The 14465-nt window shown below is 56.3% G+C and overlaps 1 protein-coding gene across 1 annotated transcript; it reads left to right on the top strand.

Moving 5' to 3' along the window:
- The first annotated feature begins 2178 nt into the window (after positions 1-2178).
- LRRC47 (leucine rich repeat containing 47) lies at positions 2179-14077 on the top strand. Its single transcript, XM_082614488.1, has 7 exons — positions 2179-2833; positions 10222-10680; positions 11395-11511; positions 12139-12254; positions 12705-12807; positions 13068-13157; positions 13310-14077. The coding sequence occupies exons 1-7, from the start codon at positions 2219-2221 to the stop codon at positions 13556-13558; spliced, it is 1749 nt and encodes a 582-aa protein (XP_082470614.1). The 5' UTR covers positions 2179-2218; the 3' UTR covers positions 13559-14077.
- Positions 14078-14465: the final 388 nt, after the last annotated feature.

Genomic DNA, 14465 nt, shown 5'->3' with positions numbered 1-14465 from the left:
TGTGCACGTGGAATCATACCGCGTGCATCCCTGTGTGATTTGCTTTCCTCCCTCCCCATCATGACCCTGACCGTCCGTCCTTCCTGCTGCTGCGTGCAGCTCAGACACGGTCCCCGTGTGGTCATCCACTTGAAGAAACGTCTCACAACTTATTTATCCATTCTCCTGTTGATGGTCATTGGTTGTTTCCAGTGTTGGCTACTGTAAAACTATTACTATTCTCATAGCCTGTCAAGATGATGTGTGTTAGCATGAGCTGCTGGACAGCAGCCCAGAAATCTACCACGAGAAACTAAGCAAGCAAGACAACACCCAGGTCCCAGGAACTTGAAAGCCACTGATATCATGCATGTGTGTACAACCTTCCAAAAAATCACTGAGGAGACCCAGCAGCACGCAGAGGGCAGCGGAAGCCGGCTCAGAAGGCAGAGGTGGAAGAGGTCCTAAGGGCCCATTCTCACCTCTCCCGGCCTTGCCTGGGGACAGTCACTGCCTGCCCCTCACAGATGGAATTGGTCACAACAGCAACCGAGACAAAAATCTGTCTTTCCTGGGTGGGGTCATTGGGGCTAACGGGGGCGAAGTCAGGGCAGCACAAAGGCCCTGCTAGAAATAAACATGGTACAGTCACAACGCACGTATAATGCCAGACAGCAAACAACCCACAAGTACCTCCCACACACAGTGATCCCAGAAGCATGACATGGGGCGAAAGAGGCCAGGCACCGAGAGCCGGCCCTGCATGTTATACACAAAGTACAAAAACTGGCAAAACCACAATATCGGGGCACATGGGGGTCTGGGGGGACTGGTGATCACTGGTTTCTTGTTCTGCGTGATGGCTACACGGATGTGTTCAGTCTGGACAAAATTCACTTATGCTACGTGCACACTTTTCTGGATGTACATCACCCTTCAATACAATGTTCAGGAATTTCAAAACAAAATAAAACTGAAAACCCTGCTGGGGTGAGGAGTTAAAAACAGGGGCAGAGAATAGGACAGCTGACCTCAGCACTATTCCTCCCACCCTCCTCCTCCAAACAGCCCTGATGAGTGGGTCCTAACACATGGAAACGATCTGATCCCTAACAGCCTCTCAACCTTGCCTACCCAACAGAACACCCGGGGAGTTTGTAAAACCCCCATGCCCGGGCTTCCCTGGTGGTGCAGTGGTTGAGAGTCCACCTGCCGATGCAGGGGACACGGGTTCGTGCCCCGGTCCGGGAAGATCCCACATGCCACGGAGCGGCTGGGCCCGTGAGCCATGGCTGCTGAGCCTGCGCGTCCGGAGCCTGTGCTCCGCAGCGGGAGAGGCCACAGCAGTGAGAGGCCCGCGTACCGCAAAAAAAAAAAAAAAAAAAAAACCATGCCCGTGCTGCAGCCCACACTGTTGGGCCAGAATCTCTGGACCAGGGACTGGGGCATCAGTCACTTGTAACTTCCTGGTGATTCCAATACACAAATCACTAACCTCTAAAAGAAAGAAAAAAAAAAAGTGCACTGTATGCTTGTTAAAAACCAGCAAGGAAGACTTAATGCAAGACTGCAGCAGGGGACAGTGAACTCAACTCTGAATACAGGCTGGGGGGTTATAGCCACAGGGCTGGGAGAGGGAGCCAGCGGATGGGAAATTACGAAGAGGAGCCTGGTTAGGTTTTTGAAGGGTAGCAGACGATGCCACCCCGAAATATGACTAGGAGTTCAGGTCATACCACCCCGAAATGTACCGCCTCGGTATACTGACTGTTCTGAGCTGTGTGCTCTTGGAACTCAGTAAACGCAGGGAGAGGTTTGTCTGAACTCCCCTTCTGCCTAAACACATCCTCCCAAAGGAACTCAGTCGTCAGAGACCCCCTCCCGGGAGCGCACCCTCCAGGGAAGACGGGCTCATCCCCGGAGGGACTAGAAGTGATAACACACCCGTTGTCACACGGTCCTTCCGCCCGTCTGTCCTCTCGGGGACCGTTCATCTCCGGCCCAGCACTCACGGCCCTACGTGGGCCTAGGCACTCCGGAAGCCCACCCACACGCCCACGGTGAGGACCCGAACCCCGCCGACGACGGCCTCGAGCCACGCCCCACCGGGCTCCTCTATGGCCCTCGCTGCGGCGCTCTAGCGTCCACGCAGCTCTCGACGGCTCCTTCCGGCCCACACCGGAAGTAGCGCCGCGTGCCCCGGAAGCGCCCCGGCAGGGGCTGCGGGAGTGGCGGCGCGATGGCGGCTGCGGCGGTGTCGGAGGCCTGGCCGGAGCTGGAGCTGGCGGAGCGGGAGCGGCGGCGAGAGCTGCTGCTGACCGGGCCCGGGCTGGAGCAGCGGGTGCGCGCGGCGGGCGGGCGGCTACCGCCGCGGCTCTTCACTCTCCCGCTGCTTCACTACCTGGAGGTGAGCGGCTGCGGCAGCCTGCGCGAGCCGGGCCCGGGCCTGGCTCAGGGCCTCCCGCAGCTGCACAGCCTCGTGCTGCGGCGCAACGCGCTGGGGCCCGGCCTGATCCCTGAGCTCGGCCCGCTGCCCGCGCTGCGCGTGCTCGACCTATCAGGCAACGCGCTGGAGGCGCTGCCGCCGGGCCAGGGCCTAGGCCCCGCCGAGCCGCCGGGCCTCCCGCAGCTGCAGAGCCTCAACCTCAGCGGCAACCGGCTGCGCGAGCTGCCTGCCGACCTGGCGCGCTGCGCGCCGCGCCTGCAGACCCTCAACCTCACCGGCAACCGCCTGGACGCCTTCCCCGCCGCGCTCTTCAGTCCCGGCGCGCTACCGCTGCTCAGCGAACTGGCGGCTGCCGACAACTGCCTCCGGGAGCTCAGCCCCGAAATCGCCCACCTGGCCTCGCTCAAGGTCAGCGGTCAGCGGGGTGGGCGGGGCGGGCCCTGTGGTAGCCACGGACTGGGGTCTCCTGCCGGTGCCGAGCCGTCCCAACTCGGCCGGGAAGGGCCACCGCAGCGTCGGTATCTCTGGGAAGCCGGCCCACCCCCGGGTCCCCTCGAACTAGCCTGCCTCTGTCCTCGGGTGGTCCTCTCGGCTCGCCCCACACACTCTGCTGACAACTGGGCTTTAACATGCAACACACTGTTTCGTGATCGTGGACTAACTGGGCTTCCCGCTCAGGTCGGAACCAGGTCAACAGCGGGTACGGGTATCTAAATTTTTGCATCTCCAAATGTTTGTGAAAGGACTGGGTGAGCCCTGTGCGTGGGGCCACCCAGGCAGGGCGTGGAGATGTGAAATGACTGGAATTTGTGTAAGGCCACGCGTGTGATTTCACATGTGATAGTTCACTTGACCCCAACAACGGCTTTCCAAGCAGGGGTGGTTATTCCTGTCTTACAGAAGGCCGGAAGGGGTTGCCCAAAGTACGCAGCAAATAGGTTGGGGTTTCGTTTAGGCTCTCTTGTCTAGGCTCTCTTGTCTTGTTTATTTTATTCATCCGGGGACCCCAGGTCCCAACAGAATGCTCGACTCGGAACAAGGGCCCAGTAAGTCTGCTGAGGAAGAGACCAGAGGGCAGGAGTTGCCGTGACGATGGCCTAAATCCAGTCTAGAGGCCCCTGTCCTTAAAGAGGCAGGCCCCTGTTTCTTCCTCCTCATTGCCATCCTTTTATGCAGACTTTTTTTTTTTAATACAGCAGGTTCTTATTATCTATTTTATACACATTAGTGTATATATGTCAGTCCTCAATATCCCAATTCATCCCACCTCCCCCCAACTTTCCCCCCTTGGTGTCCATACGTTTGTTCTCTACATCTGTGTCTATTTCTGCCTTGCAAATCCGTTCATCTGTACCATTTTTCTAGTTTCCACATGTATGCGGTAACGTACTACGATAATAGTTTTTCTCCTTCTGACTTAACGTCACTCTGTATGACAGTCTCTAGGTCCATCCACGTCTCTACAAATAACCCAGTTTTGTTCCTTTTTATGGCTGAGTAATATTCCATTGTATATATGTACCACATCTTCTTTATCCATTCCTCTGTTGATGGGCGTTTGGGTTGCTTCCATGAGCTGGCTATTGTAAACATTGCCGCAGTGAACATTGGGGTATGTGTGTCTTTTTGAATTATGGTTTTCTCAGGGTACATGCCCAGTAGTGGGATTGCTGGGTCGTATAGTAGTTCTATTTTTAGTTTTTTAAGGAACCTCCATACTGTTCTCCATAGTGGCTGTACCAGTTTACATTCCCACCAACAGTGCAAGAGGCTTCCCTTTTCTCCACACCCTCTCCAGCATTTGTTGTTTGTAGATTTTCTGATGATGCCCATTCTAACTGGTGTGAGGTGATACCTCGTTGTAGTTTTGATTTGCATTTCTCTAATAATTAGTGATGTTGAGCAGCTTTTCATGTGCTTCTTGGCAATCTGTATATCCTCTTTGGAGAAATGTCTGTTTAGGTCTTCTGCCCATTTTTTGATTGGGTTGTTTGTTTTTTTTAATATTGAGCAGCATGAGCTGTTTATACATTTTGGAGGTTAATCCTTTATCCATTGATACGTTTGCAAATATTTTTCCCCATTCTGAGGGTTGCCTTTTCATCTTGTTTGTAGTATCCTTTGCTTTGCAATAGCTTTGAAGTTTCATTAGGTCCCATTTGTTTATTTTTGTTTTTATTTCCATTACTCTAGGAGGTGGATCAAAAAAGATCTTGCTGTGATTTACGTCAAAGAGTGTTCTTTCTATGTTTTCCTTTAAGAGTTTTATAGTGTCTGATCTTAAATTTAGGTCTCTAATCCATTTTGAGTTTATTTTTGTGTACGGTGTTAGGGAGTGTTCTAATTTAATTCTTTTACACGTAGCTGTCCAGTTTTCCCAGCACCACTTACTGAAGAGACTGTCTTTTCCCCATTGTATAGTGTTGCCTCCTTTGTCATAGATTAGTTGACCATATGTGTGTGGGTTTATCTCTGGGCTTTCTGTCCTGTTCCATTGATCTGTATTTCTGTTTTTGTGCCAGTACCATACTGTCTTGATTACTGTAGCTTTGTAGTATAGTCTGAAGTCAGGGAGCCTGAGCCCTCCAGCTCCATTTTTTTCCCTCAAGATTCCTTTGGCTATTCTGGGCCTTTTATGTCTCCATACAGATTTTAAGATTTTCTGTTCTAGTTCTGTAAAAAAGAATGCCATTGGTAGTTTGATAGGGATTGCATTGAATCTGTAGATTGCTTTGGGTAGTATAGTCATTTTTACAATATTGATTCTTCTAATCCAAGAACATGGTATATCTCTCCATCTGTTTGTGTCGTCCTTGATTTCTTTCATCAGTGTCTTATAGTTTTCTGAGTACAGGTCTTTTACCTCCTTAGGTAGGTTTATTCCTGGGTGTTTTATTCTTTTTGTTGGAATGGTGAATGGGATTGTTTCCTTAATTTCTCTTTCTGGTCTTCCACTGTTAGTGTGTAGGAGTGCAAGAGATTTCTGTGCATTAATTTTGTATCCTGCAGCTTTACCAAATTCATTGATGAGCTCTAGTAGTTTTCTGGTGGCATCTTTAGGATTATCTATGTATAATATGTCATCTGCAACAGTGACAGTTTTACTTCTTCTTTTCCAATCTGTATTCCTTTTATTTCTTTTTCTTCTTGATTGCCATGGCTAGGACTTCCAAAACTACGTTGAATAACAGTGGCGAGAGTGGACATCCTTGTCTTGTTCCTGATCTTAGAGGAAATGCTTTGAGTTTTTCACCATCGAGAATGATGTTTGCTGTGGGTTTGTCGTATATGGCCTTTATGATGTTGAGGTAGGTTCCCATTGCAGACTTTTTTAAAACAATAAAACGTGTGTGCAGTTTAGCAACTGACCTCTTAGCAGCGGGAGTTACTCTTAAGATGTTGCCAACTCATTTTACAAATGTCTTTATGTCAGGATGTATCTGTGTGCGTGTGTACGTGTGTGTGTTTACAGTTAAGAGAAACAGGAGGCCACCCTGTCAAGTGACACGCGCTAACAGGAAGAAGCTGTGGGGCACGACTCCTGGGATGCTGGTCCCAGGGCTGTAGCTTCCCTCCAGGGCTGTGGTGTGACACATGATATAAGCCCTTTCTACTCCATCACCCATCTCATACGTCTCTTGGTTTCCCAGAAGGTAGATGTACCAAATGTGTAGCTTAACATAGCATCATGTGAGTGTACAGTTTTTATATTTTTCTTCAAATCTGTAACGTCTCAGCAGTATTCAGCTTTGGGTTTCGTTTTGTTTTGTTAATGTTCTGTGGTGCCTCTGGCTGCCTGCCCAGTAAAGCAGCCCTTATTGTGTCCAGAACACCCTCGTTCAGGTGAAAGAGAAAGTCTTGCTTGCTCAGTCCCCCTCGCCCGGTCCATCCTGTTCCCCATTTTTAGACTTCCATTGCTCTCCTTCACCTGAGGAGACCTGTTTCTTGGAGAGTGTCATGTCAGAGCTACTTGGAATCCCTTTTGGACTTAGATGTCCTTTGGGGGCCTTTCCTAAAATGATGCCTTCACGAGGAACAGCTGCTAGAACTGGGTGAAGCAGCATCGCTCCACACCCTGGCGCTCCGAGGCCAGAGGCGTTCTCTGTCCTTCCCGTGAGGTGGGGGGACAGTGGGAGTCGGACAGATGCGCTTGGAACCAGAAAGTGTGGGTTCAGCTCAGTGTCTTGTAGCGGCGCCCTGGGCTCCTGCCCATCTCCTCCCCTCTGAGGGTGACCACGGTGCCATGAAGAAAGCGCAGTGATGGCACTGGTGCAGGTCCTCCGTGGCCGCATCACCGCGCCAAGGCTGTGGCTTAACACGGTGGTCGTTTTACTTGCTCACGGTCAGCTGCCGTGGGCTCGGGGCCAGGCTCGGCTGGCGTGGCTGGCGTGGCTGACTCCTGTCTCCACGTCATCTTGGGACGTCTCCCGTCCCCGCCGGATAGTCTGACCTCTCACATGGCGGCTCAGGGCTCCTTAGAGCACAAGGGCAGGAGCTGCCAGGCCTTCCTGAGGCACAGGCCTGGACCTAGCAGCCCGCCACATCCACTGCATCCTGCTGATTGAGTAAGTAGGGCTCAGTCCAGAGTTGTGGGAGATGCCACACGAGGAGGCGTGGTTCTGTGGGGGCCACCACGGTGACAGCACACAGGCCCCTGCTTGTCCCACTCACCTCCCAGTCGGGAGCCAGCAAATGAGAGCTGCTTGATGCCCACTCCCCTGGGGGCCGTGAAGGTCGGACCCTCTTCCCCACCGCAGCTGCCGGGGACAAGGAAGCCGAAGGGAGAGCTGTCCTTTCCCTCCCCAGTTAACTCTGCCTGGAGAGCCGGCTTCATCACTGTCCTGACCTCGGACCCACTCAGCTGGGCTTCTCCCCGCTGGGGTTCTGTTACCCATGGGGCTCAGCCGCAGGGCTGTGATGCTCCAAGGTTGCCCTTGTTGTAAGTGACCGTTACCCAGGCCCATGGCACTGCCACCGGGGACTGCTGGAGGGACGGGCAAGCCAGATGTGCCCCCAGATTTATGAACCGTTCCGGGCCAGCACGTTCATCAGCTGAAGGGCCGCGGCACTCGGGGCTTCCCCAGCCCTGCCAGGACTCGTGCCCACTCATGTCGTCTGGTGTCGCTCATTTAGGGGACTCCTCCCGTAATCACGTTTCACGGAGAGGTGGAACTTTGACCATGAAACCTTTGTCCAGTGACGAAAAACTGAAGTTAAAAAAAAATCTTTCCATCTTATCATTTCCTCAGTTGCTGTTGGAGATGGTGGGTTCAGGTCCCCTCGGCCTGGTCACCATCAGCTGGAACAGAGGGGTCCTTCCACACCCCCAGGGGTAGAGTGTGTGTCTGTAGGTAGGGTCTCACAACCAGGGATTTAGGGTCCCTTCCACGCAGCTCGGCCCAGCAGTCGAGTCACAGTCTAGGGTCAGAGGCTGGCCCTGCTTGGCCGGTGTCACTATTGTGTTACCTACAGGGAGGGAGTGCCTGGCTGTCTTCTGGGCGGGCACCTGGAGGCTCCTCCACGTGCACTCAATTCACTTCATTCTCCCTTCGGCGATTGTGGGTTTCCCGCCCCCGCCCCCTGCCCTGCGCAGTTTTACGCCATCCAGACATCACTTCAGCTGCAGGTCTCCCTCCGCCACTCACGCTCCGGCCGTGAAACCCGTGGACTCCACTCGCCATCGAACCTGCGGCTCTGCGTGCCTGACGCCGGGTGGCGTGTCCTGCTGTGGGGGCCGCTTTGAACCCGTCGGTGGTCTCCCCGCCTCTGCTGGACATGGCACCCCCAGAGCCCTGTCGGCTGCCTGCCCTGCTCCCTGTTTGTCTCCCGCAGGGCCCCGGGGCAGGTCCTGGGCTGCTGTCTGGCACTGGCTGCTGCCACTGCCCTCTGCTCCGAAATGCCCAGTGTCTGGCGATTGTTGCCCCTGACAGACCCCCGCCCCAGTACCCCTGCACCTGTCCTCCGAGGAGACCACCTCAGCGGGCTGCTGGCCTGACACTGCTCCGGTCGGGGCTGGGGGCCACCGTCCCCCACTCTTGCCGGCCCTTCCTCCGCTGCTGTTCGTGGGTCTCCTCCTCGTGGAGGCACAGAGCTTCCACTCGCGGCAGCTGTGTTTTCATGCTGCAGTCAGACTTGCCAGTGGAGTTCAAGCTGTTGCGACCCCCAGGCTGGGGCGCAGGGGCACCGCCAAGTCCTGTGCCCGGGTGGGTGTGTGTGTGCGTGAGCATGGGTGGGGGGTGCGGGCAGGACACAGAGAAGCCTGGAAGGGCCACGTTTCAGCCCAGCTACCCGCCTGTCCAGTCTCGCCTGAGAGCGGGGAGAGGCCTGGAGAGGCACCAAACGGTGACAGGTGTGTGACGTCCGGTTAACCCACAGCCCGCATGACCACTGAGTGCTTGGTCCCCAGTGGTGACTGGAGACCGTGTCAGCCTCACCTTCTCTTTCTCCATTTCTGGGTCGAGTGCAGGATCAAAGTCTGCTCTGCAGTTGCTCCCTCCCTCCCGAGCCTCCGGTCCTGCCGCGCGCGGAGTCTCCTCTGTCACCCTCTGTCGGGCACCCACCTGCCACACCCCTCCTCCACCCTGGTTCTTGCGGCCTCGCAGCAGCCTGACTGCTGAGCCAGAGTTTCCTTCATAACCGGGGTTTGTGAAGCTCCCTTAAAAACCACCCTCTCTGTGCCAGCCACAGCAGACAGCATCTTGTGGATAGTCAGGGCCCCTGCCCCCCTTCCCAGCTGGTGACAAATCCGCCACCCGCTGTGACCCAGCTGTGGTCATTCGGGGCCGTGGTGTCCCCGTCAGGACCAGGACTCCTCGCTGGCCACGCTGCTGTGGGCGCTGCTCCCTGAGTGCGAGGAGGGGCCTGCCCGAGCGCTCCCGGATCTGCAGCCCCTGGGGAGGCCCCTGCCACCCGTCACTGCCTCGCTGTCCAAATGCCGGTCCCCTGTGCTTACCGCCACCAAACCAGATTATAGGGTTTCTCCCCAGGCCCCGTGTCAGGTCCAAGCGAAGCCGAGCGGGGCCCATCCAGAGCTTCCCACGGGCCCTGGAGGAGAACGAGGAAGAAGCCGCTGACTTGCAGGGCTGCGCGCCGCCTGGGCCTCCCGGGAGGGGCCCTGTCCTCCTCACCACCAGCCGAGTCCCTCCCGCGGCACAGGACCCTGCCTGCTGCCCACCACGTGAGGTGGCCACTTGGCCCGTTTCCACCGCATCAGCGACACTGATGGGAGCCTCAGTAGTAGTCATAGAAGGTTCCTTCTCTCGGGCCGCAGGGTTTCACCAACCTCCTGGTGGCGCAGGAGCAGTAGCCCCCGCTCCCTCCTCCCGTGTCACCGCCGAGGGCCCAGGACCGTCCCAGCATTGACGCTGATTCGCTGTCTGTCGCCCACGCAGGATACGAGAGCATCTTGCTGTGTTACTCTTGCTCTGTTCTTGCTTTTTTGCTCATTTAATTAAAGACATCTCAGCGCTACTTTGTGGGGAACCTATTTCTCCTGTAAAGTCCTTATTTATAACCAGACATTCCCCGCGTGCCTCGTTGTCTTTTTTTCCCTCTAACCTAACCATCGATGGGAATTCTGCCGTGGTTGTTACTACGGGGACACGGTGGTCAAGCAGCACAAGCAAGACCAGCACTTCACAGAGGCGACTGGCAGTCCACTCGCGCCTCCCCTCCGAGGAGCCCCGTCACTGCATCCGTGCTGGGCGCTGGGCTGGGGGAGAGGCGTGGGGCTGAGGCGGGGCAGGCGGCAGGAGGGCGGGTCCCGGGGCTCTGATGCGTCCCGGTCTCCCTCGCAGACGCTGGACCTGTCCAACAACCAGCTGAGTGAGATCCCAGCAGAGCTGGCCGACTGCCCCAAGCTCAAGGACATCAACTTCCGGGGGAACAAGCTGCGGGACAAGCGCCTGGAGAAGATGGTCAGCGGCTGCCAGACCAGGTCCATCCTGGAGTACCTGCGCGTCGGGGGCCGCGGGTGCTGCCCTGGCCGGGGCAAGGCCGAGGGCCCCGACAGGGAGGAGGCGCGGAGGAAGCGCCGGGAGCGGAGGAAGAGGGAGTGCGGCGAGGGCGAGGAGGCGTGGGTGGACGAGGCCAGCCGGCTGCTGCTGCGGGTCCTGCACGTGGCCGAGAACCCGGCCCCGCTGATGGTCAGGGTGAGCCCCGGGGTCGGGGACGTGCGGCCCTTCATCGTGGGCGCCGTGGTGCGGGGCATGGACCTGCAGCCCGGGAACGCGCTCAAGCGGTTCCTCTCCTCCCAGGTGGGTGCCCGCGGCCGCGATGGGGGCGGGGAAGACGGGCCGTGGGCGGGCGGGGCGACCACCGCTCCTGCCGAGCGCCTGGGACCGGCCCGGGTGGGGTGGGGAGGGGACCCGGCGCAGTCAGCGTCCCTGAGTCTCTGCTGTGCGGGTGGGTTTCTGACTTCCACAGTAGGTGACATGTCCAGTCTCATATGAGAGAGAGTTAAAATCGTCAGCTCTTGCCAGCGTGTTCTCGGGTGACTTGTTTAGTTTTTGTGAAGTTTCAGCCAGGCAAACAGAGTTCGTTGTTGTTCTGTGAAGTCTGCCCAGCTTTTAAAGCAAAAAGCACGTCCTTGCACGTGGGCAACCCCGAGCGTGGCCTGCGGGGCTGAGGCTGTACGTACGGGGAGGAAGCCGAGCCGGGAGCTCAGAACTCGAACATCAGTGTTTTGGAGGAAAAGCTTTTGCTGGGGTGGTTTTTCTTTTTAAGTCACACTTCTGTTTATTCAGTCATAAATTTTAGCTCGAGGTGGGTTCTTTGAAGTCTCAAGCATTGCACAGTAGAGTTAGGGCGAGAAGAAATTCTGCTGATAAGCAGATGCCAGCTTTCCTGCGGAGGTTCCCCGAAATAAATACTTGGCTGGGGAGGCTGCTCCGGGGGGGCTGGGGTGGCGGGGGGCTTGCCCTCTGGCCTTGGCACACTGAGCTCTGCCTGTCCTTGAACTTGTATTGCAGACAAAGCTGCACGAGGACCTTTGTGAGAAGAGGACGGCGGCCACCATCGCAACCCACGACCTCAGAGCCATCCGGGGGCCCCTGCTGTATGCCACCCGCCCCCCGCAAGACCTCAGGGTGAGGCCACGCATCCCGGTGTTTGCAGTTTCAGTGTTCCTTGTGTGTTTTTCAAAAAATACACGTGCAGGTGGTTGAGTCAGAGCATTTTGGGTAGAATCTGACCCTTTTCTGCTCCCAGCAGGAACATAAATAAAACAGGTTGTGCTGACAGTTACTTTCAAAAGTAAACTCATCAAAGGAGGTGGTGATTTGAAAGTGGTTTCCTTCACCTGCTCGCTAACTTTTAACCAGAAATTGTGGTTTATATCCCAGTTGCAAACCCCCTGATCCGGGGTTGACCGCAGTGTGAGTTCTGCCAAGACCCCGCTCCTGGTCTCTCGGGTTCTGCGTGAGGCACCTCGGGCCCCTGGCGGAGGAGGGTTCCCAGGGGACTGGCTCCGGCCGCTGGCCCCACCTCTTCCCTCGGCCTCCTCAGAGCCACAGGCGTGGAGCCGCGGCGGTGCGTTAGGCGGGTTTCAGATTCAGCCCCCTGGGTGACCTCTGAAGGCACAGTATGTCTGCTCGTGACGTGGGGACAGCCTCTATCCTCAGCCCGCTGGACGTCCGCCTGGAGGACTGTCAGCTCTCAGAAGCCTCCCGCTGGGACCCCCAGTGACAGGCCAACGTGCGGTGTCCACCCCGTAGATCGTCCCCTTGGGGCGCCGGGAAGTCAACGCCAAGGACCTGGTGCGGCAGCTGCAGCTGGAGGCGGAGGAGCACAGGAAGCAGAAGAAGAGGCAGAACGTGTCGGGCCTGCACAGGTGGGGCCCCTCTCGTCAGCCTGTGCCGGCGCGGGCGCGCCCGCCGCTGCCTGAACTCCGGAGACCTCCCCAGCTTGCCTTCACCCTCCTCTCGGGTCCTCAGGCGGGGGGGAAGGATCCGCCGTAGCCCCGTGTCGCGTGGCTTCAGAGAAGCAGGTGCCAGGAGTGCAGGGCTTGTGTTGTCTCAGAGGGGGGCCCTCGGCATGTCCACCAGGTGCACAGGGAGAGCACGCCACGGATGAGGGGCAGCCAGGCCTGCTGCGCTGGATCCAGGCCAGGCTCGGTTGGCTCGGGCGCTGAGGAGGCCCTGCGCACATCCCCTCTGAACTGGCTTGTGTCACGTGCCCTTGACCTGTGACACCTACTGTGTCCAGAGAACTGCGATTCGTCCACTCACCTTCAGGTGTGTTTCCACAGCTGTGCCTGTTACCAGTCTTTCTTCCCACCCAGGTACCTTCACCTGCTGGACGGGAAGGAGCATTACCCGTGCCTCGTGGATGCAAACGGCGACGTGATTTCTTTTCCACCCATAACAAACAGCGAGAAGACGAAGGTGGGCGGTGTCTGCCAGCGTCTGGCACCTTTGAGACCGCGTCACGTGTCGCGTTCACGCGTGTGGCTGTGTGTGCTCGCTGCCGCCCATGACTCACCGCGTGTGCCGCACCCCGGTGTCTGTCTCCCCTCAGGAGCGCGACAGTCCGGATTTGTGTGACACCGTCTTACAGCGTTTTCTGCAGCTTAGACCTTGCAGTTGCTGGTGTCTGCTTGTGATAACTTGATTCTTTCCTGAAATCTTTCTAATTTCTGTTTAAGATTAAGAAAACCACTTGTGACCTGTTTCTGGAAGTGACGAGCGCCGCCAGCCTGCAGATTTGCAAGGACATTATGGACGCCCTCATCCTGGTGAGCGTCCTGCCCGCCCATCCTGCCCACTGAGGCTCTGGCCCCGCGGGACAGACGGCGCGTCCGCTGCCCTTTGCCATCTGGGTGACGGCAGCCTGTCTTCCCTGGGTTGCCTCTAATCTCTTGGTTGAAAAGATATTTTTCATTTGTAGAAAATGGCAGAAATCAACAAGTATACTTTGGAAAACAAAGACGAAGGTTCCCTCTCCGACCACGAAGTCAATGCCATTCCTGGACAAGTCCCGGGCCCCAGGGCGACTCCCGGTGCTGAACAGGCTGGGAGCGCCCCGCTCGTGGTGGAACAGGTCCGGGTGGTGGATGAGGAGGGCCACCTGAAGGTGGTGTATCCGTCCAAGACGGACCTGGACCTTGCCGCCGCCCACGTGACCGTGCTCCGCTGACGGCCAGGCCGCTGCCCCAGGCTCCCAGGGAGGCACTGTCCGCCGCACCGGCTCTGCAGGGCTTTCGTTTGGTGATATTAAATTATTCCTTCACCTCAGTAGTTTTTAAGATACATGCATTCTTTGTTCAGTTTTCCAGTCGATTGTGTCGTAGGGGGTGCCACGTTGACATGCGCTGAAGTCATTTCACCTTTACAGCACCGAATTGACTCTGCCAGTGCTTTTAATGAAATCACTTGAATATTGGAGCTAACTGCTCAAAGGGTTCTGAAATCATGTAGCCACACAGCAAATCACTGTATTCACAGGGGGAAAGGACACTATAATTGGTGTGAATGTTTAGTTCTAAGTTGAGAAGCTGAACAACATGCATTTTACTGAGCTGCACAGTTATTTTTCTACAATACGATATCTTTTAAAGTCCTACGGTTCCAGCACTGCAGCTTAGAAATGTGGGATGTCATGGTTTCCAATTGTTGTAAACCGTAATCTTTTTATAAAAACGTTTTTTTAACGTGACCTTAGGATTGGCAAAATCATTTTTCTTACTGCTGCTGTAGGATGCTTTGGGGGGTGGGAGGTAGGGCATCCGGGAGCGACCGCCCAGCCTGCCTGCTGCACTGGCCGGACTGGGGGAGGGCGGGGGCGCCAGTCGTCTGTCAGCCAGCACCAGGGCCGTGAGGTGTCACACCTGCATCTGGAGGTCAGTATGCAGGTTTTCCACTGCAGAACAGGCTTCCACGCTCAGACAGGACGGTCCGCCATCGTCAACTTGCTCCAGGAGGGGGGTGGCGGTGACCGGAGGAGGCGTGGGGAGTTTGATGCCAGGAATCACGGAGCATGTGCCGGACAAGGGGGTCTCAGCATCTCGCATTCCACTGACCTCACTGCTCCAGGAGCAGCCAGC

Source organism: Mesoplodon mirus (assembly GCF_964341445.2).
Source record: "Mesoplodon mirus genome assembly, chromosome: 3".
NCBI classification, from domain to species: Eukaryota; Metazoa; Chordata; class Mammalia; order Artiodactyla; family Ziphiidae; genus Mesoplodon; species Mesoplodon mirus.
The sequence above is the reverse complement of the archived record's forward strand: the minus strand, read 5'-3'. Positions and strand labels throughout refer to the sequence as shown.

Excerpts from the sequence above, each read along its gene's own strand:
- LRRC47 (XM_082614488.1), top strand. The coding sequence starts at position 2,219 with ATGGCGGCTGCGGCGGTGTCGGAGGCCTGGCCGGAGCTGGAGCTGGCG. Across the intron at positions 10,681-11,394 it reads AGCGGTTCCTCTCCTCCCAG|ACAAAGCTGCACGAGGACCT; the intron begins GTGGGTGCCCGC and ends CTTGTATTGCAG. Across the intron at positions 11,512-12,138 it reads GCCCCCCGCAAGACCTCAGG|ATCGTCCCCTTGGGGCGCCG; the intron begins GTGAGGCCACGC and ends TCCACCCCGTAG.